The sequence below is a fragment of the Carcharhinus amblyrhynchos genome, chromosome 18 (assembly GCF_965287045.1).
Source record: "Carcharhinus amblyrhynchos chromosome 18, sCarAmb.v2.hapA, whole genome shotgun sequence".
Classification (NCBI taxonomy): Eukaryota; Metazoa; Chordata; class Chondrichthyes; order Carcharhiniformes; family Carcharhinidae; genus Carcharhinus; species Carcharhinus amblyrhynchos.
This window is the reverse complement of record NC_137341.1, coordinates 35,732,194-35,756,164: the sequence shown is the minus strand read 5'-3', so window position 1 is coordinate 35,756,164 and position 23,971 is coordinate 35,732,194. Positions and strand designations below refer to the sequence as shown.

General features: G+C 43.9%; 1 protein-coding gene across 2 annotated transcripts in view; it reads left to right on the top strand.

Moving 5' to 3' along the window:
* ccz1 (CCZ1 vacuolar protein trafficking and biogenesis associated) overlaps positions 1-23,971 on the top strand; it is a 51,541-nt gene that overhangs the window by 23,476 nt on the left and 4,094 nt on the right. For both annotated transcript variants that reach the window (XM_080206813.1, XM_080206812.1), the window contains exons 9-16: positions 2,075-2,250; positions 4,710-4,791; positions 6,236-6,297; positions 11,188-11,299; positions 14,432-14,465; positions 14,941-15,058; positions 21,669-21,827; positions 21,931-22,058. In XM_080206813.1, the coding sequence (XP_080062939.1) occupies positions 2,075-2,250; positions 4,710-4,791; positions 6,236-6,297; positions 11,188-11,299; positions 14,432-14,465; positions 14,941-15,058; positions 21,669-21,827; positions 21,931-22,058 (871 nt within the window). The remainder of the gene's footprint in view (positions 1-2,074; positions 2,251-4,709; positions 4,792-6,235; positions 6,298-11,187; positions 11,300-14,431; positions 14,466-14,940; positions 15,059-21,668; positions 21,828-21,930; positions 22,059-23,971) is intronic.

The window sequence follows — 23,971 nt, the reverse complement described above, 5'->3', positions numbered from 1 at the left end:
GAATGAGGCGGGGTCTCTCAAATTTATTGCCCCTCCCCCCCAATTTCTCATTCTCCCAAGTGTTGGTTCCATCACTTTATGAATCCTTTTTAGCTGCTCGAGCTGTTAAACGTATTTATTTCAGCAGCTCCATGTGGGTTTTTTTGTGATCTGAACTTGAGTGTGTGTGTTTGTGCTTGCATTTTCTCTTATCCCCCACCCCCTGGTCTCTGATATCCTTATTGCCTCATAGTCCTCAAGGCCTGAATAATAGATAATGGATTAGTTTAAACATTGAGCTCACTGCTGGCTAAATGTCACTGTGATCTAACCCCATTGCTATAACAATTTAATCAACAGTTTGGCATTAAATTACATCAGGCTCCTTTATACTGACCTGTCCAAACATATTTTGTCGCTGCATTATTTGTCTAGTTCTTGTACATTTTTAACTGATCATTGCTGCCTGATTTATGCCATGAGTTGGGAGAAATGGGCTTTGTGAGAAGCTGCCTTTAACACCAAACTCTGCAATGAAGCCTGTATAATGTTACAGTTAAATAATTCATCTGAAGTGACAGCACAATTTGAAGTGATTTCTTCACATTTTTTAATTTCAAGTACATATCAGCATAAATCCTGTCAATAGTGGGCTTATTTTGTCTCTTTTTAAAACTTTCTAGCAATGGTTTCGGAATTTCACTCATTCAGAAAATCAAGGACCGTTGCGTACGAAACAATCCCTATTTATTTTTCATTGAGAACTCCGGAGGTTTTGCTAATTAGGTCAGTGACCGCTGGCAATGTAAAACCTCAACAGTTACTGACTTCATTAATCAAAATGGCGGATAAGATGTCTCTTGGGTGAAAGTGGTTATATTCCAATGCGGTACCGTGGGAGTGCTACACTGTCAGAGGTGCTGCCTTTTGGGTGAAATGTTTAGATCCCACAGCGCTATTGGCTGTGGAATTCTCCCCAGTGTCCTGGCTGATGTTTGTAACATAGAAAGATAGAAGTTAGGAACAGTAGGAGGCCAGTTGGCCCTTTGAGCCTGCTCTGCCATTCATCACAATCATGAATAATTGTCCAATTCAATAGCCTAATCCTGCTTTCTCCCCATAACCTTTGATCCCATTCACCCCAAGTGCTATATCCAGCCCCCTGTTGAATACATTCAATGTTTTGGCATCATTCCTGTGGTAATGAATTCCACAGGCTCGCCACTCTTTGGGTGAAGAAATATCTCCTCATCTCCGTCCTAACTGGTCTATCCTGAATCCTCAGACTGTGACCCCTGGTTCCAGACTCCCCCACCATCGGGAACATCCTTCCTGCACCTACCTTGTCTAGTCCTGTTAGAATTTTATAAGTCTCTATGAGATCCCCCCACATTTGTCTGAACTCCAGCGAAAACAATCCTAACCCACTCAATCACTCGTACATCAGTCCCGCCATCCCCAGAATCAGCCTGGTAAATCTTTGCTGCACTCCCTCGACCTTGTAAAGCAACTGATATTACTCAAATAAATCCTGGATTATCTGGCCATCATCATATTATCGTGGGAGCTTGCTGTGCACAAATTAGCTGCTGCGTTTCCTACACTCCCAACAGTGAACACACTTCAAAAGCAGTGGATAACCTACTTTTGTACAGACTAAAGGACAACTTCTTCCTTGTTGACATCAGACTTTTGAATGGACCTACCTTTTATTAAGTTTATCTTTCTTTTTACCTTACCTATAACTGTTAATATTAATAATGCACTCTCTCCTTTCCTTCTCCCCTGTGTACTCTATGAAAGGTATATTTTGTCTGTATAGCGCACAAGAAACAATCCTTTTCACTGTATCGCAATACTCCACTCACCTGATGAAGGAGCAGCGCTCCAAAAGGTCATGCTGCCAAATAAATCTGTTGGACTTTAGCCTGATGTTGTGAGACTTCTTACTGTCTCAATGCAAGTGACAATAATAAAGTAACAGGTTCAAGAGATTGAATGACCTTCCCCAATTTAAGTCAGGGTGATGGTTTTTTTTCAAGAGGGCAAATAAAAGTGGAGATACAGAATCTTTTTGATGTCACTCTTTCCACAGTATTTGCAAACGTTGCATTTACATTCGTGTGACCTGCTGGACGTGTTTGGTGGAATCAGTTTCTTCCCTCTTGATAAGATGACCTACCTGAAGATTCAGTCGTTTGTCAACAGGATGGAGGAGAGTCTCGATCTCGTTAAGTACACAGCGTTTCTGTACAACGATCAACTCATCTGGTAAGTCCATTGTTAGCTGATGCTAGAGTCTGCATTGATTGGGGGTAGTGAGAAGTTCTCAGGCTAACTGGGAAGCCAGACCAGTGCAGGTTTAACTCCTTATCTAAAAAACCCCATCAGCAGTGCAATAATTATTATTCCACAGAGAATCTTGGTTTAAATTTTGTGCTCAAGTCTCTGGAGCAGGATTTGAACCTTTTGAGTCAGAGGCAAGGATGATACACCCTAGGTGTGTTGGCGATGGCCTCATGGTATTATCACTGGACTATTAATCCAGAAACTCAGCTAATATTCTGAGGACCCGAGTTCAATTCCCGCCAGGGCAAACAGTGAATTTGAATTCAATAATTTTGAAAAAATATCTGGAATGAGAATCTACTGATGACCATGAAACCATTGTCGGAAAAACCCATCTGGTTCACTAATTGTTCTTTAGGGAAGGAAATCTGCTGTCTCTACCTGGGTAGGCCTACGTGTAACTCCAGAGCCATAACAATGAGGCTGACTCTCAAATGCCCTCTGAACAAGGGCAACTAGGGATGGGCAATAAATGCTAGCCAGCCAGTGACGCCCATGTCCCACAAATGAATAAAAGAAATGAATAAAAAAAGAAGCCGCATGAGGCCACAACCTCTTCATTCTGTTCCACTATTCAGTAAGACTATGGCTGAACTTCTATCTTGACCTCTTCTTCCCTCACTGTCCCCATATCCCTTAATCCCTGCACTACTCAAAAATAATCTATCACTAGCTGTACTGAGCTTCCACAACACCTTAGCACAGAGAATTTGAAAGATTCACAACCCTCTGAGTGAAGAAATTCCTTCTCTTTACCATCAACCCCTTATTCTGATACTGAAAGTCTGAGTTTCAAGTTGACCAGCCAGGGAAATATCTGCTCAACATGTACCCCCTCAATCCCCTGAGAATTGTCTGTGCTTCAATAAGGATTTTATGCCTTTCTGGGGAAGTTGCTTTTAAATTGTGACAGAACATGTGCGGGATGTCCATGACACACTGCCCAGTGCCTGTGCAACATAACTGATATCAATAGTCGTTTGATTGTATAGAGCCTGAATATTGCTGAAAAAGGCACATGCTGTTGAAGCTTTCCGATGTGCACTCAGCAGGACAATCAGCAAGAAAACCAAATTGTAAAGGGAACAACAATTTATACTGCATGAGAAGAGAGTGCTGATTGGTTGAGAAGTAGACTGAATAAACTAGGCTTGTACTCGTTAGAGTTTAGAAGAATGAGGGGAGATCTCATTGAGACGTATAAGATGATGAATGGGATGGATAGGATAGAGGTGGAGAGACTCTTCCCGCTCAAAAAAGACAGTAGGACTAGGGGGCACAGCCTCAAGATAAAGGGGAGGCGGTTTAGAACGGAGTTGAGGAGGAACTTCTTCACTCAAAGGGTGGTGAATCTCTGGAATTCTCTGCCTGTTGAAGTGGTAGAAGCTGCCTCGCTAAATATTTTTAAGAAGCGGGTTGATGGGTTCTTGATAAGAGAGGGGATTAAGGGTTATGGGGAGAGGGCGGGAAAGTGGAACTGAGCCACAACAGATCAGCCATGATCTTATTGAATGGCGGGGCAGGCTCGAAGGGCTAGATGGCCTACTCCTGCTCCTATTTCTTATGTTCTTATGTTCTTATTGCCATGGAGAATCCACCAGTTGACTGATAATTGCCAGGCTTTGTTGAAATTATACATGTTAAATTATAAATTGTGGTTCAAAATCCTGCTGGGTCTGTCCCTGGATTCACAGAGTCGAGGCACAGGTTAGAGATGAACACTAAGACCCAGGGGGAACTGGGTTATTGGTTGAAAGGGATGTGTCACTTTCTCCATCTTAATTATCCATTCAAGAAACCTAGTTTAGGGGAACTGGGAAGTTGAAGAACAGGCATGAAAGGCAGCAGGGTTGATTGCTTCTGTGTTGTGAAAAGCTTATGGTGCACCCCCCTCTAACTGACATGCCAGGAGCAAGATTGAGAAAGTGCTGCACTATCGGATGTGTCACCTTTTGAATGAGCCTTTAACTGAGGCTATGTCTGCCCTCTCAGGTGGACATAAAAGACCCCAAGATACTTCCGATGAAGATCAGGGGAATAACCCTCGGTGTCCTGGCCAGTATTGATTCTTTAATCCACACCAGTGGCACAGTGGTTTGCTCTGCTGCCTCACAGTACCAATGTTAGGCTCACTGGTCCAGAGTTCCCTATTATCTCTCTATTCCCTTTTTGAATAGCAGTCTTACATTAGCTACCTTCCACTCTGTAGGGACTGTTCGAGAGTCCACAGAATTTTGGAAAATAATTACCAATGGATCTACTATTTCCAGGGCCACTTCCTTAAGTACTCTGGGGGTGAGCATTATCAGAACCTGGAGATTTATCCACCTTCAATCCCATCAATTTCCCCAAAACTATTTCTCCATTCTTCTTTCTTTCAGGAGTGGGTTGGAACAGGACGATATGCGAATCCTGTATAAGTATCTCACAACATCGCTCTTCCCAAGGCAATTGGAGCCTGAGGTATTCTCAAAGTTTAATATCTACGCTCAAGAAGTACAACATTAAGGCATAAGGTTAAAATTAGAGCTGGGCTGTTCAGGGGTGACCTCAGGAAGCACTTCTTCACATAAAGAGTGGTGGGAATTGGGAACTCTGTCTCTCTGATGCTGAGGGGGGGGTCAGTTAGAATTTCACAAGAAAATTAGATTTTTTTGGGGGGGTGAGGGTTTTGGAATTGGGGTGGGTAAATGGAGTTAATCTATGAGATCTCATAGTACCACAGCACAGTGGTTAGCACTGCTGCCTCACGGTGCCAGGGACCCGGGTTCAGTTCTGGCCTTGGGTCACTGTCTGTTTGGAGTTTGCACATTCTTCCTGTGTCTGTGTGGGTTTCGTCCGGGTGCTCTGGTTTCCACCCACGGTGCAAAGATGTGTGGGTTAAGTGGATTGGCCATGCTAAATTGCCCCTTAATGTCCCAAGATATGTAGGGATTGGGGGGGATTAGCGAGGTAAATACATAGGGCCTGGATGGGATGCTCTGTCAGAGAGTTAGTGCAGGCTCGATGGGCCGAATGGTCCTCCTTCTGCACTGTAGGGATTCTGTGGCAGAGCATATACGAGGAGTTGAAGTCTCGGCATTCTGTCAGACCTTTTATTAACAAGGGGCTTTTAAGTTTTTTTAAAACCAGTGAACCTTTGTCACTACTGCACTGAGAGAGGTCAGGTACCAGGGAGTGGATTGCTGTGTCCTCTTTTAGGAACTCATTGAGGGCCCAGAACACCTCAGTTAGACACTGTTACCACCTCTTCTCTGCCTCATTGAGGTGCCTCACCCACAACTTTAGATCCCAGTTGTCCTGATTCCTTTCTGGGGACATGGTGGTGCTGGGGGGAGGAATCTGCTCCAGTAGAGCAGTCTGGTGCTGCGATGCCTTATCACGTGCCATCCTCCTCAGCCCAGCCCCAGGGAGCGGGACTAAGCTAGCTCAGATTTCTATCGTGCAGCAACTTTAGCTGTGAAAGTGACATTGATTCCGTCGGGGCCCTGAGAGCCTAACTGAGAAACTGTGTCTGCCGGCAGGAAGGCTGGTAATCAGATATCACAGATTGAAGGTAATTAGCAAAAGAATCAGAGACGTGATGAGAATTGATTTTTATCCAGCAAGTTGTTGTGATCTGGAATGCGCTGCCCAAAAGATTGGTGGAAGCAGATTCAGTGGTGACTTACAAAAGGGAATCGGATAAATATTTGGAAGGGAAGAAATTTGCAGTAAAGAGCCAGCTCAGACACAATGGGCCAAATGGTCTCCCTCCATGATGTACCATTCAGGCTGAGATTGATATCTGAACCCTGGGTGAAATTTATTAATCTGAACCTCTACAGGGTACAGTAATTTGTGAATAAATTATGTTAATGATAATGTTTTGCATTAATAACGCTGGCGTTTCTTCCTTTGCTGTTAGCTAATTGGTCGTGATTCCCCAGGACGAGGTGGAATACCTGTGAGCCTCAACCATTATGGCAGGTAAAGTCTCCCATGACAACCATTGGTGATTTATTTATTGCATTAGGACTCTGATGTAAGAGTATGTTACTTTCCCCTGGAATCTTGTACTTGAACCATCCCCAGTCAAACAGCACTTTAACAGGTATCTGCAGATCCCCCCATTTCAACTTTCCTTGCTTATCAACAGCACTCACTTCATTTTTGAATCCCTCATGGTCTTGCCTTGCCTCTCACCCAGCCCCACAACCTTCATAGATCTTCAGCTGTGCCAACTTGCACATCCCCAGGTTTTATCATGCTTCCATTGGTGAGCCATACCTTCGGAAGACTCAACCCCCAAAGCTCTAGAATTCCCACCCTATACCTCTCCTGTCTCTCTACCTCACTTACTCCCTTTAAGATGCTCTTTAAAATCTACCACTTTTGACCGAGCATAAGGTCTGGAGACAGCTGGGGTTTTATGTTTGGGGTTTAAGATTGAGACACTCGCTGGTCCCAGTGATGTGTGCTTTGGTAAGCTGCCAGAGTTCTGCTCCTTCACCATTGACATCCACCCATGGGAGGCCAACCTCAAAAGCTGGCTTCCTCTGAGGGCGTTCAAATGGTCAGTGGATAGGCATATGGATAACATTGGAATAGTGTAGGTTAGAGGGTCATTAGATTGGTTCCACTGGTCAGCGCAACATCGAGGGCTGAAGGGCCTGTACTGCACTGTAATGTTCTATGTTCTATGAGTGACACAGGACCCAGGCATTGCTACGCTGACTGCCGGAGGGGCTGGAATCTCCCCACTGATAAGTTGTGCATCACCAGCCTCGACTTTCCTCTCTTTCCATCAATGCAGATCCAATCTAAAGGGATTGTGCTCCCAAGGGGGCGTTAGAACCCACTGGGGAAGTGCTTCAAGCGAAAGGGTTTGTGCCTAGTCAACCTCGGCTGGGTTTCATCCTGTGACAGTTTTCCTTGTTAAATAATATTGGTGGAAGCCTCTGCTGTGGTTTCATGTTTGGAACTTCTCTGGAGGTGCTGTAGTGAGTAGCCGGGTTTGCCAGAGAGTGGTGCTGCATCCTGACAGCGAAAGCCGGAGGATTTACTGATCAGCCCACTCGAGGGCTGCAGCAGATTTGTGAACAGCAGCGCCAGTGTCTGGGACTGCGGTGGGAGAGCTGGAGCAGAGGTTGCGGAGAAAGAAAATTCTATGCCATTTTAAACTCCAACTTGGAACCGAACTCCTCCGTGTTCCCCAATGGTGACAGGAGGCTGACTGCACAATGCATTTAACCTCTCAGTCTGCCTGCCTATCAGCACTCCCCTCCACATTGCCCCCCACCAAATCCGAGAATCCTGTAGTGTAGAAGGAGGCCATTCAGCCTATTGAGTCTGCACCAACCACAATCCCACCCAGGCTCTATCCCCATGCATTTATCCTAGCTAGTTCCCCCTACACTAAAGGGGGCAATTTAGCATGACCAATCCACCTAACCTGCACATCTTTGGACTGCAAGAAAACCAGACCACTTGAAGGAAACCCATGCAGATGCTGGGAGAATGTGCAAACCCCACACAGACAGTAACCCGAGCTGGATATTGAACCTGGGTCCTTGGTGCTGTGAGGCAGTAATGCTAACCACTGTACCACCATGCCACCCATTGGATTGAGGTCCACCTCTGTATGTCAGCTATGGCTGTGGTGGTTACACACTCGCCTCTGAACCAGCAACTCGTGGTTAAGCCCAACCCCAGGACTTGAGCACAAAATTCAGGGCTGACGCCACAGTACAGTATCACGGGAGTGCTACACTGTCAGGTGTGACCTCATTTAAATGAGATGTTAATCTGAGGCCTCACGGGGGGCCTTTATATCTTTGTGCTAAAGACTCCCACCTGTGCTATTTGAAAGAAACAGCAAAGAAGGTCTCCTCAGTGTCCTTCACTCAGCATCACAAAAATAGATTATCTATCTGCTCATTGTCCCATTATTGTTTGTGGGAGCTTGCTGTGCGCAAATTGGATTTAAAGTTCTTTGGCAGCTCTGGTGGTTGTGAAAGGCACCATATAAATAGGCGTCTTTCTTTTCACCCAAATGTCAACAAAAGAGTATCTAGCTACGTGCTCTTGACATTCAAATCCCCAATCACCATTGATTGGAACGAAATGGGACCAGCCATATAAATACAGTGGCTATAAGAGCAGGTCAGAAGGTGGGAATTCTGTGGTGAGTAACTCACGTTTGACGCCCCAAAGCCTTTCCATCGTCAACCAGGTACAAGTCAGGAGTGTGATGGAATACTGTCAGCTTGCTTGAATTAGTGTAGCTCCAACAACACTCAAGAAACTCAATCCCATGCAGGACAAAACAGACCGCTTGATTGACACCCCATCCACTACCTTAAATATTCATTCCCTCCCCCATTGGCACAGTGACAGCAAGATGCGCTGCTGCAATTCTCCAAGCCTGCTTCGACAGCACCTTCCAAACCCATGACCGCTACAATCTAGAAGGACAAGGGCAGCAGGTACCTGGGAACACCACCATCTGCAGGTCTCCTCCAAGTCACTCGAAATCCTGTCTTGGAAATATATCGCTGTTCCTTCACTATCGCTGGGTCAAAACACAAACTGCAGTTGTTCAAGAGGGCATCCCAGCACCACATCTCGAGGGCAGTTCAGGATGGGCAATAAAATACTGGTCCAAGCCAGCGACACTCACGCCCCATCAACAAATAAATAAAATTTTAAAAAGTTGCCTGCGAACTGTGCTGGGTATAGAAGAATCCCTCATTCTTCAATTTTGAATCTCAGTACTTGAGCTGGGGTGGTGGTGGTGGGAGGGCAGAAGGTTTCTTCCCAGTATGAGCTGGTGTGTCTGTGAACTGGAGGTTTTGCAGCACATTCATGTTCCCGTGATGATAGAATGGTCTCAGTGGCAGAGCTTCTGAGTGCTCGAATTAAACATTGGCATGATTTCTGAGTAAATGCACTTAGCTTATTGTTCCTTCTAAAACCTCATTGCTTGGCTCCAGGAGTGAACTGCACTCTCTGTCAGTAATTCAGAAATGCATCACAAGCCCAAGCTAATCTTGTATAGGAGGTGTGAACCAGTATAGTGCATTAGAGCAGTATGAGGTGTCACTTTTCCAGGTTCAAGTATTAACCACGGCATGTTGATCTCTGTATGTTGTCATGATGTGACGATGCCAGTGTTTGGATTGGGGTGGGCACAGTAAAAAGTCTCACAACACCAGGTTAAAGTCCAGCAGGTTTATTTGATATCACAAGCTTTCGGAGCACTGCTCCTTCATCAGATGAGTCACCTGCAAACCGCCGACTCGAAGTGGAGAGGATCTCCAAGAAGGTGACTTATTTGATGAAGGAGCAGTACTCCCTCCGAAAGCTCATGACACCAAATAAATCTGTTGGACTTTAACCTGGTGTTGTGAGATGACTTACTCCGTATTTTGTGTGGGGCAGGGAATGAGAGTGGAGGGCTGGATAGGACAGGTTTTCACAGGCCTGCTCCCCAGAAACAGCAAATTAAGCATTGTGGGTGTACCCACACCACGTAGCCAGCAGTTCAAGAAGGCAGCTCTTCACCAGCTCCAGAGAAGTTAGGGATGGGCAATAAAAATTGGCCAAACCAGTGCTGCCCACCCCTGAGAATGCAAATGTGATCACTTACCAGTTTTAGTAAGTATATTACTGTGGCTCAAATCATAGAATCCTACAGTGTAGAAGGAAGCCATTTGGTCCATCAAATCTGCATAGACCACAATCCCACTCATGCCCTATCACCATAACCTCATGCATTTACCTTAGCTAGTCCCCCTGACTCTAAGAGGCAATTTAGCATGGCTAATCCACCTAATATAGTGATCTAACTACAACAGCGTGATCAAACTCCAATATAGAGATCAAACTCTAATAAAGACTCTAAAGTCACAATTCGAATTGTCTCACAAAAAGCAACTGGACTGTGCTGCATGATTGGCTATAGAGAGTCAATCTTGAAACTTAGTCACCTATTCCATTTAGAATGGAGATCTGATCTTTGAAAAAGACACACTTCTAAGAACTCAGGCCATCATTCACAAAGGGAAGTTTCCCTTGGAACTCTGTACCTGAGGTGGGATGGGGAGGTCAGTACGTTTAGTTTGGGCGCAGGTATTTTGTACTCTGCATGAACCCGTGATAAGTAAGACCGAGAGCAATTAATCTGAGGAAGGAAGAACAAGAGATTCCAATGGTTAACTCAATCTAACTATGGAAACAAGATGCGGTAAGTAAGCAAGCGCTTTGGTAGCTGATATCCAACACAATTAAAAGTGCTTCATTTCCTGCCCAGCACTGATCCTCTTTAAGGATTCTCTGGGCATGGTACGTTAATGTCTTATGTTCTATTACTTTGAGAGGTCATCTGTTTGTAAAACCCTGGGAAGTTGAGCCAGGATGTCTTTCAACATTGAACACTTTACTTGTACCAGTTCTGGGTTCAGCACTCCATACTCAGCACAATCCTTTTAATTACAAAAAAAACAAAAATAAGACAGTATCTGCAGAGTTAACATTTTGGATTAATGACCTTTCTTTACACCTTCTGCATGTTTTCCAGCATTTTCTGTTTTTATTTCTGATTTTCAGCATCAGCGGATTTTTGTTTTCAACATATGCTCCGGAGAGAATGCAGTGTTGGGTCTATCCGTGCCGGCCACTGAATTTGTTTTGGCATTAAGCTGGCCTGAGAGCCGATATTCCCAAATGGTCAGGAAATCTCCACTATTGGAAATGCTCACTTGCCACACTCTTTTAGCAGAAGGGTTGAGGCAGCAGGCTAGGCTTCTGCATTACTCTGTCACAGTCGTAATCCTCGTGGAAGGATTCTAATCCTGAAGATGTTTGTTTTTTCCTCAGATTTCTCACTGGCCCATACGATATCAACAATCCTGAACTTGTGCTTCGGTTTCCCAGGATCTTTGTGAATACTGACAGTGCCTATGAAGAATTGCACCTAATTGTCTACAAGGTGAAATCTGTCTTCAGCTTATGTGCAGAAAATCACTTGCAGATAGATAGGAGACAGACTCATGCTACAGACAATAGTTGAATAAATGATTAGAAAATGAGTATAAAGCAGGAAACCTCTCCCTTTTTAAAAGCATCACTACAAACAGATCATCCCAAAATGTCATCCAGCCAATGAAGCACTTTTTGAAGTGAAGTCACTCTTATAATGTGTGAAATGTGGCAGCAATATAGGATCATAGAATCTACAGTGCAGAAGGAAGCCTTTTGGCCCATCGAATCTGCACCAACAATAATCCTACCCAGGTTCTATCCCCAGAACCCCACATATTTACCCTCCTAGTCCCTCTAACATTTGGGGGCAATTTAGCATGGCCATTCAACCTAACCAGCACATCTTTTGGACTGTGGGAGGAAACCGGAGTATCCGGAGGAAACCCACACAGACACAGGGAGAATGTGCAAACTCCACACAGACAGTGACCCAAGGCTGGAATCAAACCCGGGTCCCTGGCACTGTGAGAAAGCAATGCTAACCACTGTGCCACAGTGCTGCCCACAGTAAATGAACACAGCAAGCAACACATCAGATTATAGTTTGGCCAGAACACCATCAAGCTCTTCCTTACATAGCCGCATAGGATCTTTCACATCCTCTCCAGGCAGAATCTGAGTCTAGCATCGCAGATGGAAGACTGCATCTGTAACGGTGCAGCACTCTCTCAGTCCTGATGTCGCATGTCAGCCTGGGCTTTTGTGCTCAAGCCCCTGGAATTGGGCTTCAACCCACAACCTTCTAACTCAAGAGGACAGCATGCACCGCATTGGGCTTTGGCAGCTATTAGATTCTAGTACCTGCAGTCACATTTGTTTTGTTCTTGTGTAATGTAGAAAATTTTAAATAATTAACAAAGGACTTAAAACAACCCTGAGTCGCAGGTAAATATAAAATTGTGTAAACGAGCCCTACCCTCATTAGTTTGTGACATGGCCAAAATAGAAAAGCAATAATAACCTGATGCCAACCTGTGTGGGTGCCGCTGTCACTGTCTGATTAGGCTGATTGATAGCCATATTGTTCAGAGATTTGGTGATGCAGTTGTTTGAGCACAATGGTAACTGATCTTCCTGTCAGCTGATCTATCGCATTCAATTCCTCTGGATAAAAAGGCCAAAAAATCTCTTATCTGTACAAATGAAGCTGTGGTGCTCGGAGATTTGTGGCCCCAGATAGCTTAACCTGGCCAATAGCAAGGAAATAGGACAGTTGAATGGGGGTTATGATCTACATTGAAGATCTTCCTTATAGGAGACCATTGTTGCTGGTAGGCTATCACCATCAATGGATTTACTATCATTGTAGCCACCCCCTTCCCCCAACCCCAGGATTCTTTTGCTCCCTTCCAGGATGAAGCAATATAAGTGCTGGGATTGGGTTTCGGATGCGCCACAGTCTCACCATCATTGATTTTACTGGGGCAGCGTCATTGAACATTCACCTGATCTCCAAAATAACTGTGTAAATCACTGAATACATACATATCATTTCCTCATTATCTCCATGCTGCTTGTGGTAACCTGCTGTGCACAAATTGGCTGCAGTGTTTCCTACGTTACAACAGTGACTATATTTCAAAAAGTACTCCATTGGCTGTAAAACGTTTTGGGATGAGGTTGTGAAAGGTGCTATAGAGATGCAAGACTTTGTACTTCAATGAAATCAAATCTTTCATATTTAATAGGCTGTGGTCTTGTGTTTGATTCTTTTTCTCTTGCCATTGTTTTATAACATGTTAAATCTGTAAAGAATGTTGATCATTTAAACACTGGTTCAGAGGTTGGCTCGCTTCAAAACAATGCCCACGTTTGATTTTATTTTATTTGTGTCACAAGTAGGCTTACATTAACACTGCAATGAAGTTACTGTGAAAATACCATAGTCACCACACTCAGCGCCTGTTTGGGTACACTGAGGGAGAATTTAGCATGGCCAATGCTCCTAATCAGCACGTCTGTGGGAAGAAACCAGAGCACACCAGGGAAACCCACGCAGACACAGGGAGAATGTGCAGACTCCGCACAGACAATAACCCAAGCGGAGTCTGCACATTCTCCCCGTGGCGGGTGAGGTGGTAGAGTTCCAGCCTATAACTCAATTTATCTATCAGATTCTTCATTTTATATCCCAGTGTATCTATCAGACTCCTCACTCCATATCCCACAGTGTATCCGCTTGTGTCTTCACACCATCTCCCACTGTGTTTCTATCAGATTTTTCTCTGTAATCCTACAGTGTATATATTATGTTTTCCTATATCTGTGCATCAATTAACTTGTGCATTGCAAAGCTTATCACAAATAGATGTTTATTCCTTAAAGAATAGAACGATTTATCCTGACTTGGGTATGATAATAAGATTTTGTTGCATTTAGATATCAAAACACATATTGTATGTAGTTCATGTGGCTTTGTTTTAGGTCAAAAATACCATTTATTTGAGGATCTCTTATTTTGTTTGTATATTATTGAAAAAAGACATTTTGTCAAAGTTTTTCATCTTGCACTCATCAGGACAATCATAAGAATGCCAATATTAGGGAAAACAGCAACTTTATATTATATTGCAATATATTACATTGATTAGTTGACAAGTGGAGTCTAATTGGTAGAGGTGAAACTTAAACAAGTGCTTGGCAATTAAACAATGCTTGCCAGGTAACTATCAGTTGCTATCAACTGGTGCATTCTCCATGGCAATGCCTCTACCAATCAGAATCCACTTGCTAACCAGTTAGCACCCTCTTCTCACACAATATAAAGTTATTGCTCCTGACATTGGTATTCTTGCATTTGTCCTGATGACTAAAAACAAAAGAAAATGTAGAAAATAGAAGCAGGAGTAGGCCATTCAGTCCTTCAAGCCTGCTCCGCTATTCATTTTGATCATGGCTGGTCATGAAATTCAATATTCTGATTCCGCTTTCTTTGACAAAATGTCAAAATGTCTTTTTTCAACAATACTCAAGTTCTGCACCATCCCCTATATATACATTGTTATCACACCCATGTAATATATAAAAGATTTGGCGTTTCAGTTTTTAGCATGCTTACATGCTTTGTTTGTGTTTCTAGGCTATGAGTGCAGTGGTTTGTTTTCTGATCAACGGTGAGTTGTTATATTTAATTGTTTGAAACTTGTTTTAATTTCTAATATTTATAACCTTTACTATTAACCCAGAAACTCAGCTATTGTTCTAGGGATCTTGGTTCAAATCCCGTCATGGCAGATGGTGGCATTTGAATTCAATAAAAAAAAGTCTGGAATTAGGAATCTACCAACGACCGTCAATTGTCGGAAAAACCCATCTGGTTCACTAATGTCCTCCAGGGAAGGAAATCTGCCGTCCTTACCTGGTCTGACCTACATGTGACTCCAGAGCCACAGCAATGTGGTTGACTCTCAGCTGCCCTCTGAAATGGCCTAACAAGCTACTCAATTGAAAGGCAGTAGGGCTGGGCAATACATGCTGGCCCACCAGCAATGCTCACATTGCGTGAACAAATTTAAAATAAAGTTTCCCTCCACCTCTTTGGCTATTGTGATGGTGATGCTAATATTAATGGTTTATCCTTTCCCTCAGCCTCAGTGGAATTGACTCGAGAATTTTGCCAGAGGTTGGACAACCTTGTAGGACCTCAGCTCACGCTCTTAGCTTCAGATATCTGTGAACAGTTCAATACAAACAAGAGATTATCCGCGTGAGTATAAACAGACTCTGGTAGTAAAGCAGAGAGCACCAATGGGGAACTAGACAGCTCCTCACAAAAAGGGATGTCATTCACAAAATCTGCAGAAAATGTGTAATTATGGGGCAATGAATGGGGGTGGGGTAGGGTTTAATATTGAGAAATGTTGACAGTATTGCAACTAAGAGTAGCAAATGAAGGGCGGGGGTGGGAATGAAAGCAGAAAATGCTGGAAATGCTCAGTTGGTCTGCCAGCACCTGTGGAGAGAGGAATAGAGTTAATGTTTTTGCTCTGTGATCTTTTATCAGAACAGGTCAGGGGAGAAGAATCATTTGATTTGCTAACGTTTGCATTTTATTTACTAGTGTCACAAGTAGACTTCCATTGGCTCTGCACAACTTGCACAAGAAAAGAGTAACAGGATAAAGCATGGGGTGAAATGGTGAGGGATAGGTGTCCCACCAAGTGAAGATAAAAGCCAGCACTGACCAGTTGAGCTGAATGTCCTGTTTCTGTGCAGTACATTCGACATCATTTGTAATGAATGTATTTAAGCTGAGCTGGGGCAGATTTTAATCCAGCCACGATAGGATTGGGTGAAAGAGGAGAGAAATGGGGCAGCATTTTGTTCCAATTTGACTTTTAGTGACCACACTGTTATGTGCAGGGCTGTGGTCAGGGTTGGATGTGGTGAAGTGCTACTGGCTGGCACTCACTGTCCAGGTTCACATGGCAGAGATCATGAAGGATGATCTGGCATTGCCATTCTAAGTGCCTCACTAGGTAGCACCCTCAGCTCTGAGTCAGAAGGTTGTGGGTTTCCAGCCTAGCTGCGGATACTGAGTCACATAATCAAGACTTACACTTGGGTGCAGTACTGAGGAATGCTCCACTGTCAGAGGTGCCATTTTACAGGTGCTATGAACAACTGAGCTCCCGTCTTCCATCTTGTGTGGGCATGAAAGACCCCAGGCACTATTTTGAATAAGAGCAGCTGAGTTCTTCCTAGTGTCCTGGCCAATGTTTATCCCTTAGCCAGCATCATCAAAACAGATCATTCTATCGTTATCATGCTGATATTTGTGGGAGCTTGTTGTGCATAAATTGGTTTTCATGTTTCCTACATTACCTCATTGACTACACTTCAGAAGTACTTCGCTGGCTGTAAAGCGATTGGGGATGCTCCAAAATCACAGAAGGTGTTATATAAATGCAAGTTCTTTTTTTCCTGTGCCTATCTTGTTGTCATATTCCTTCATTTATTTATTTTCCTTCAATCTATTTTTAAACGTTGACTTGACCTCCATTTCGGTCGCTTACTCCATGAATCTATTCTACATCCTCTGTATAAGGAAACTTTCTCCTGCTCTCTGACCTAAATCTCTTTCACTTAAACTTGTATCAATGTTCCCATCTTCTAAACCACCACCCCTCCCCATTACTGGGAACAGTCTATTTTGAAATATTGGGTTCACATTGGAACAGTGACATGTACTTCCACTGAGAAGCATTTTGAAATGGCCAGAGGTTATGAAAGATGCTTTATAAATACAATCTTTCTTTTGGTTTGAACCTGGCTCCATCCTGTCATAATTTTAGCCATCTCTATTAAAGCACCCCTTAATCTCCTCGGATGTTTGCATTTATGTTTCCTCACACCAGGCAGCATCCTGATGAATCTGCCCTGTACCCTCCCAATATCCTTTCCGTTGTGGGGAGTTATAAGCCATGTACAGTGTTCCAGCTGTGGTCTTCTGAGAGTTTTATATAGAATGACATGGCTTGATATAGACTTAACAGCACGGTGATACGGTGGCCCATTGCTGCCTCACAACACCAGGGACCCAAGTTCAATTCCAGCCTTGGGTGAGTGTGCGGAGTTTGCACATTCTCCCCGTGTCTGTGTGGGTTTCTTCCTGGGTGCTCCGGTTTCCTCCCACACTCCAAAGATGTGCAGGTTAGTGGATTGGCCATGCTAAATTGCCCATCAGTGTCTAAAAATGGATTAGCTATGGTAAATGTGCAGGGGGATAAAGCAGGGGAGAGGGCCTGGTTAAGATCCTCTGACAGAGATTTGGTGCAGACTTGATGGGCCCGATGGCCTCCTTTTGCACTGTAGGATTCTAACCTGAGTGGACCTTTCAGTCCATGCTGGTGTTTGTGCTGCATCTGAAACACTCCCATTTCCCCCTGATAATTTAACGCCATCCACATAATCCTCCATTTCCTTCTCCATGAGAGTGGAGCTCACGCTGAGGATAAACAGCAAACCGGCTGGTTCAGTACGAATGGCTTGTTTCCCTGTTGTAATCTGTAATTCAATATAATTGCGACTGTGTTATCCTAGCTGAGATCAGCTGTTTCCATGCAGTTTCCTCACAGTGGATACACCCAGTGAGCCACCGACAAAACGAGAATGTTCAGTGTCCTAAATGTACTTGTTAGGCTGGAGATTAGCTAACGAGGCTGTACAGTCTTGAGGCTTACTGCACCATTGTTTTGATCTCGGACCTTTCTCGCAGTCTGCCTTTTTGAATCATCAAATCCTGTTGTTTTACAAGAGCTTCGAGAGGTTATGTTAGGAATCCGGGGGCCCTTCTCAACTGACTAACTGCACCGAAAACATTATTGCCCTTCATGTCTTTTGAAGATGCTCAATACAATTGAGTAGCTGCATTAGTGTGGGAAAGAATTGACAGTACAAACTAGTGGCATGTCTGAGCTGATGGCTCAGTCTTTAAGCAGTTGTTCGGCATCATCAAAATAATTAATTTAATAGGATATGCCTGTTGTTACTCGATATCCTGGATCAGCCATATTGTTAATTAATTTTTAACTGCAGTGCAAATGAGTATGAAATGGATGCCAGGCATTTTGATGATGACATCAAGTTATATCTGCTGAGTCTAATACTTTTATGTAACACACATTTTAAGTGCCCTACAATAGATAGACAGCTTCTTTGATCTAGTTACCTGTAATGCATTTGGTACAGCTTGTGGATTCCTTGCTAAGTTTACATAAGAACACATGTGCAGACATACAAGGGGCATGCAGCCCTCAAGCCTGCTCTGCCATTCAGTAAGATTGTGGCCTCAACTCCACATTCTGCCTATCCTCAATAACATCTGACTCCCTTCTTAGTCAGGGATCTATCTGCTTCTGCATTTAAAAATCTTCCCTCCACCACTCTCTGGGAAGAGAATTCCAAAGGCTCGTGACCTGTGAAAAAAATATTTCTTCTCATCTCCATCTTAAATGGGAGCCTCTTTTTTTAAGCTGTGTCACCTAGTTCTAGTTTCTCCCACAGGAGGGTCCTTTCAGCATCCACTCTATCCAGTCCCCTCAGGGTCTTTATGCTTCAATACGATCATCTCTCATTCTTCTAAACTCCAATGGGTACAAGCCCAGCCTATTCAATCTTTGCTCATAAGATAATCACCCCATCTCAGATATCAGTCAAGTGAACCTTCTCTGAACTGATTTTAACGCACTTATATCCTTTCTTAAAGGCCAAAACAAGACCAAACAGTACACAGTTCTCCAGGTGTGGCCTCACCAATGCTCTGTACCACTGTAGCAAAACATCCATACTTTATAATCCATTCCCCTTTCAATAAACGACAACCTTCTATTTGCATTCCAAATCATTTGCTGACTTCATTAGTAAGTGTGTAGAAGACTGTGCGCCAAAGAAGAAAATCTGTGTGTTTCCCAACCAGAAATCATGGATGAACAGGGATATCCACTGCTTGCTGAAGTCTAGGTATGAAGCATTCAAGTCAGGCGACCCTGACCTATACGAGAAAGCATGATATGATCCAAGAAGATCCATCAAAGATGGCTAGCCACATGGACCTCCACTAACAACGGCAAGGTCTGCAAGACATAACAGGCTACAAAATGACGGCAGGTAAAATTGCCAGCTCCAACGCACCCTTCCTTGATGATCTCAATGCATTCTATGCTCGTTTTGAGCAAGAGGTCAGCGAGAGCACACCCTCCACCCCAGAAGCTTCCAACGAGGTCACCATTGCAGACGTCAGAGCAGCGTTCTCAAAGGTCAACCCACAGAAAGGGACTGGCCCGGATGGGGTACCCAGACGCACTGTGCAGACCAGCTGGTGGGAGTATTCGCAGATATCTTCAATCTCTCTTTACAACAACCTGAGTTCCTTATCTACTTCAAAAAGATTACCATCATTGCAGTATCAAAGAAAAGCCAAGAGTGTACCTTAATGACTGGTGACTCTGACATCCATCATTATGAAGTGCTTCGAAAGGTTAGTCATGGCACTAATCAACTCCAGCCTCCCTGACTGCCTGGATCCACTACAGTTCACCTACCACCGCAACAGATCCACAGCAGATGCCATTTCCCTGGCCCTGCATTCAACCCTGAAACACCTTGGTGACCAAGACACCAATGTCATTTTCTTGTTTATCGACTACAGCTCAGCCTTCAACACCATTACTCCTACGAAACTCATCTCCAAACACCGTGGGCTGGGGCTCGGCTCCCTTCTCTGCAACTGGATCCTGAACTTCCTAACCCACAGACCATAATCAGTAAGAATAGGCAACAACATCTTCTCCACGATCATCCTTAACACCGGTGCCCCACAAGGCTGTGTCCTCAGCACCTTACTTATACCCCTTTTACACCTATGACTGTGTGGCCAAATTCCCCTCCAACTCGATTTTCAAATTTGCTGATGACACCACCAGGAGGTGGTGGGTCAGATCTCAAACAATGATGAGATGGAGTACAGGAAAGAGACAGAATCTGGTGAATTGATGCGGCAACAATAATCTTTCCCTCAATGTCAACAAAACGAAAAGAGATAGTCATGGCTTCATGAAGCATAGTGGAGAACATGCCCTTGTCTACATCAATGGGGATGAAGTAGAAATAGTCGGGAGCTTCAGGTTTTTAGGCATCCAGATCACCAACAATCTGTCCTGGTTCCCCCGTATTGACACAATAGTTGAGAAAGCCCACCAACGCCTCTACTTTCTCAGAAGACTAAGGAAATTTAGCATGTCTGCTACATATCTCACCAACTTGTACAGATGTTCAATAGAAAGCCTTCTTTCTGGTTGTATCATAGCTTGATTCGGCTCCTGCTCTGTACAAGACTCCAAGAAAGTACAAAGGGTCGTGAATGAAGCCCAATCCATCACCCAACCAGCCTCTCACCCATTGACACCGTCTACACTTCCCACTGCTTCAGAAAAGCAACCAGCATAAGTAATGATTGCACGCATCCCGGACATACTCTCTTCTATCACCTTCCATTAGGAAAAGGATACAAAAGTCTGAGGACACGTACCAACTCACTCAAGAACAGCTTCTTCCCTGCTGCCATCAGAGTTTTGAATGAACCTACCTTGCATTCAGTTGATCTTTCTCTACAGCCTAGCTATGACTGTAATACTACATTCTGCACTCTCTCTCCTTTCCTTCTCTATGAATGGTATGCTTTGTCTGTATAGAGCAGAAGAAACAATACTTTTCACTGTATACTAATACATGTGGCAATAATAAATCAAATCAAAATAACAAGAATTGTGTACTTCATTTCTTTGCTGCCTGTCAGCAGGGTCTCTCTTCTCTTCAACCCTCCGCCAGTAGGGTCCCCTCCTCAGCATGTTCTCTCTCCAGCCTACGGCGTTGGGCACTGTGAGGGATGCCCCACCTGTTGTTTTGCTGCACCTTATTTACATCCACTGACCTCCATCACTTTTCTCACTCATTCAACCAGTTCCTGTTGTTTGTTCAGTATCAGCACACATGGGCTACAAGATGCCAAGGATGGACAGAACCCTCCAACCTTTCCCAAACAGGGCAGGCTGCTGTTATATACCAAAAGGGGGACAGGTTTTGCATAATGTTGTTTAGGAAAATTATGGTTCAGGAAATAGAGAGCATAGACTTGACCTTTAAAGTTTATTTATTAGTCACAAATAAGCTTACATTCACACTGCAGTGAAGTTACTGTAAAAATCCCCTAGTCGCCACACTCCGGCGCTTGTGTGGGTATACTGAGGGAGAATTTAGCATGGCCAATGCAACTAACCAGCACATCTTTGGACTGTGGGAGGAAACTGGAGCACCAGGAGGAAACCCATGCAGATTCGGGAAGAATGTGCAAACTCAACACAGACATGACCCAAGCCAGAAATTGAACCTGGGTCCTTGGTGCTGTGAGGCAGCAGTGCTAACCACTGTGCTGACCAGCAAGGAATGGGGAAATTGATAGTGGCAAGGAATTCCACCAATCTATTACAAAGTTTAGGTATCACATACACTTGCTATTCTCACAATTTGCGATGACATTTTTCTCTCATTATTGTAAATTTCTTGTAAACCATTTAATTTTATTGTCAGCTGTCACAATGCAGTTGCAGTCTCCGGTCATTCAGTGGTTCATTGGAGCATTTCTGAAGTCTATTTCCCAACTCTTTCACCATCTTGTGTATGAAAAAATAATATTTAACATTCACTAACGTTGTCAGTAAAAGAATATTTTCAGAATTACACTACAAATAATTATGATTGGGATAAGTATGGAAAATAGTGGCACCAGTGGAACTTTGATACATTTCCTTATCCTGCAGACCTGAAAAGGAACCTCATTTCAAATTTATTTATTTCAATCACATGAACCTGGCTGAGAAAACAACTATCCACATGCGTAAAACATCCAGCATGTCCCTGACATCGGTCCACCCTGACCTAATGAAGATCCTGGGTGACATTAACAGTGATTTTGCAAGGTAATCCCTTGATTTTCTTGAATTAACCCTTTTCAAAGATGAATCATTACTGGTGGCGAGCTTTATTTGTTTTAGCTTACCTTGTGTGTTGTAATTTGCGCAGAGCTGACGAGGATGAAGAGATAATTGTGAAGGCAATGACGGACTATTGGGTTGTTGGCAAAAAATCCGACCAGCGGGAACTTTATGTAATCTTGAATCAGAAGAACGCAAATCTGATTGAAGTTAATGGTGAGTGGATGGTGCCCATGGAATTTGGTCTTCCATTCCTCCCCAGATTATCGAAGATTATACCGGAACTGAGAGTGTTATAACAGTCAGGAAAGACTGAACAGGCTGGGGTTCTTTTCCCTATAAAAGAGAAGGGTGATCAGATAGGATCTGATAGGATTTGATAGGGTAGATATAGAGGAAATATTTCAACTGGTGAGGGACACTGAGACAAGGAGCCAGAAGTATAATGTTGTCCTTAAAAATCCAATATGGAATACAAGAGAAACTTCTTTATCCAGAGAGTGGTGAGAATACAGTGGCTAAAAGAATAGGCCAAAGGCTGGGAATTCTGAGTAATTCAACTCCTGACTTCCCAAAGTCTTTCCACCATTTACAAGCCACAAGTCAGGAGTGTGATGGAATATTCTCCCCTTGCCTGGATGAGTGCAACAACACTCAAGAACTTTGACACCATCAAGGATGAAGCAGCCTGTATGAATGGCATCCCATTCTCTACCTCAAATGTTCACTTCACCACTAGAGCAGTGCCTGCAGTGTGTACCATCTACAAGATGCACTGCAGCAACTTACCAAGGCTCCTTCAAGAGCATCTTCCAAATCTGTGACTGCAAAGGATAAAGACAGCAGATGTATGGGAACATCACCACCTGCAAGTTTTGCTCCAAGTAACACACCATCCTGGCCTGGAACTATCGCATACTGTAGTTCCTCCAAAGAGATAGTAGAACAGGAAGACAGTTGGTAATGCAGGAAGGCTTTCCAGAGCTTAGGGCCTTGGTAGCTGAAGGAATGGTTGCCAGTGGTGGAATGATTAAAACCAGGGATCCACAAGTAGCCAGAATTGGAGGAATACAGAGATCACGTGATCTGGAAGAGATTGCAAAGTTAGGGAAGGATGAGGTCTATGAAAGGATCTGAAAATATGGATGGCAATTTTTAAATCCCAGTGTTGTTGGGCTGGGAGTTAATGTAGGTCAGTGAGCACAGGGGTGATGTGTGAATGGGACTTGGCCCGAGGAGATTGGCTCTCCTTTGATATACAGATTGTGTTTGTCATTTACATGCTGCATAGGTTTCAGGTAACAAGGACTAAGTGAAATGGCAGACTCCTCCATTAACTATGGATGCGTCCTGAGATCATATCACTTCCTGGTTTTGGTTTCTGTCTTAAACACCACAGTGTGCTCATAGCTCAACATTTAGACTTCATGACGTTTCCTTTAAAACTGATGCTGTTTTTCCTGTTGAGGAAACAATTCCTCTGAAAATCCCTCTGCCTCGCTCTCCTTAAAGACCATCCCTCTAGCCAAGCTTCAGGTCACCTATCCTGATATCACATGTGGCTTGGTGTCCAATTTTGCCTCATAGCGCTTTGGGACACAATAGAACATTAGCAGCACTTTATAAATGCAACTTTATGCTGTTACCTTTGTATAACAAATAGAGGAAATTCAGACTGGGTAGATCATGCACCTGTGAGATGAGTGGGTTATGGGTGGGGGAGGACAACTTTGCTCCATTATGGCGCATGACCCTGTCAACCTGATTCCCCTTTGTGCTCTGCATTCAAGGTGATACCCTGCACTCAGGGGAAGGAGAAGATTCCACCATATTCTATTGAGGAAAAGGAATGGTGGCACAGTGGTTAGCACTGCTGCTTCACGGCGCCAGGGACCTGAATTCAATTCCAGCCTCGGGTAACTGTCTGTGTGGAGTTTGCACATTCTCCCCATGTCTGCATGTGTTCCCTCTGAGTGCACCGGTTTCCTCCCACAGTCCAAAGATGTGTGGGTTGGGGGGATTGACCATGTTAAATTGACCCTAGTGTTAGGGGATTAGTAGGGTAAATATGTGAGGTTATGGGAATAGAGCCTGGGTAGCATTGCAGTCAGTGCAGACTCGATGGACCG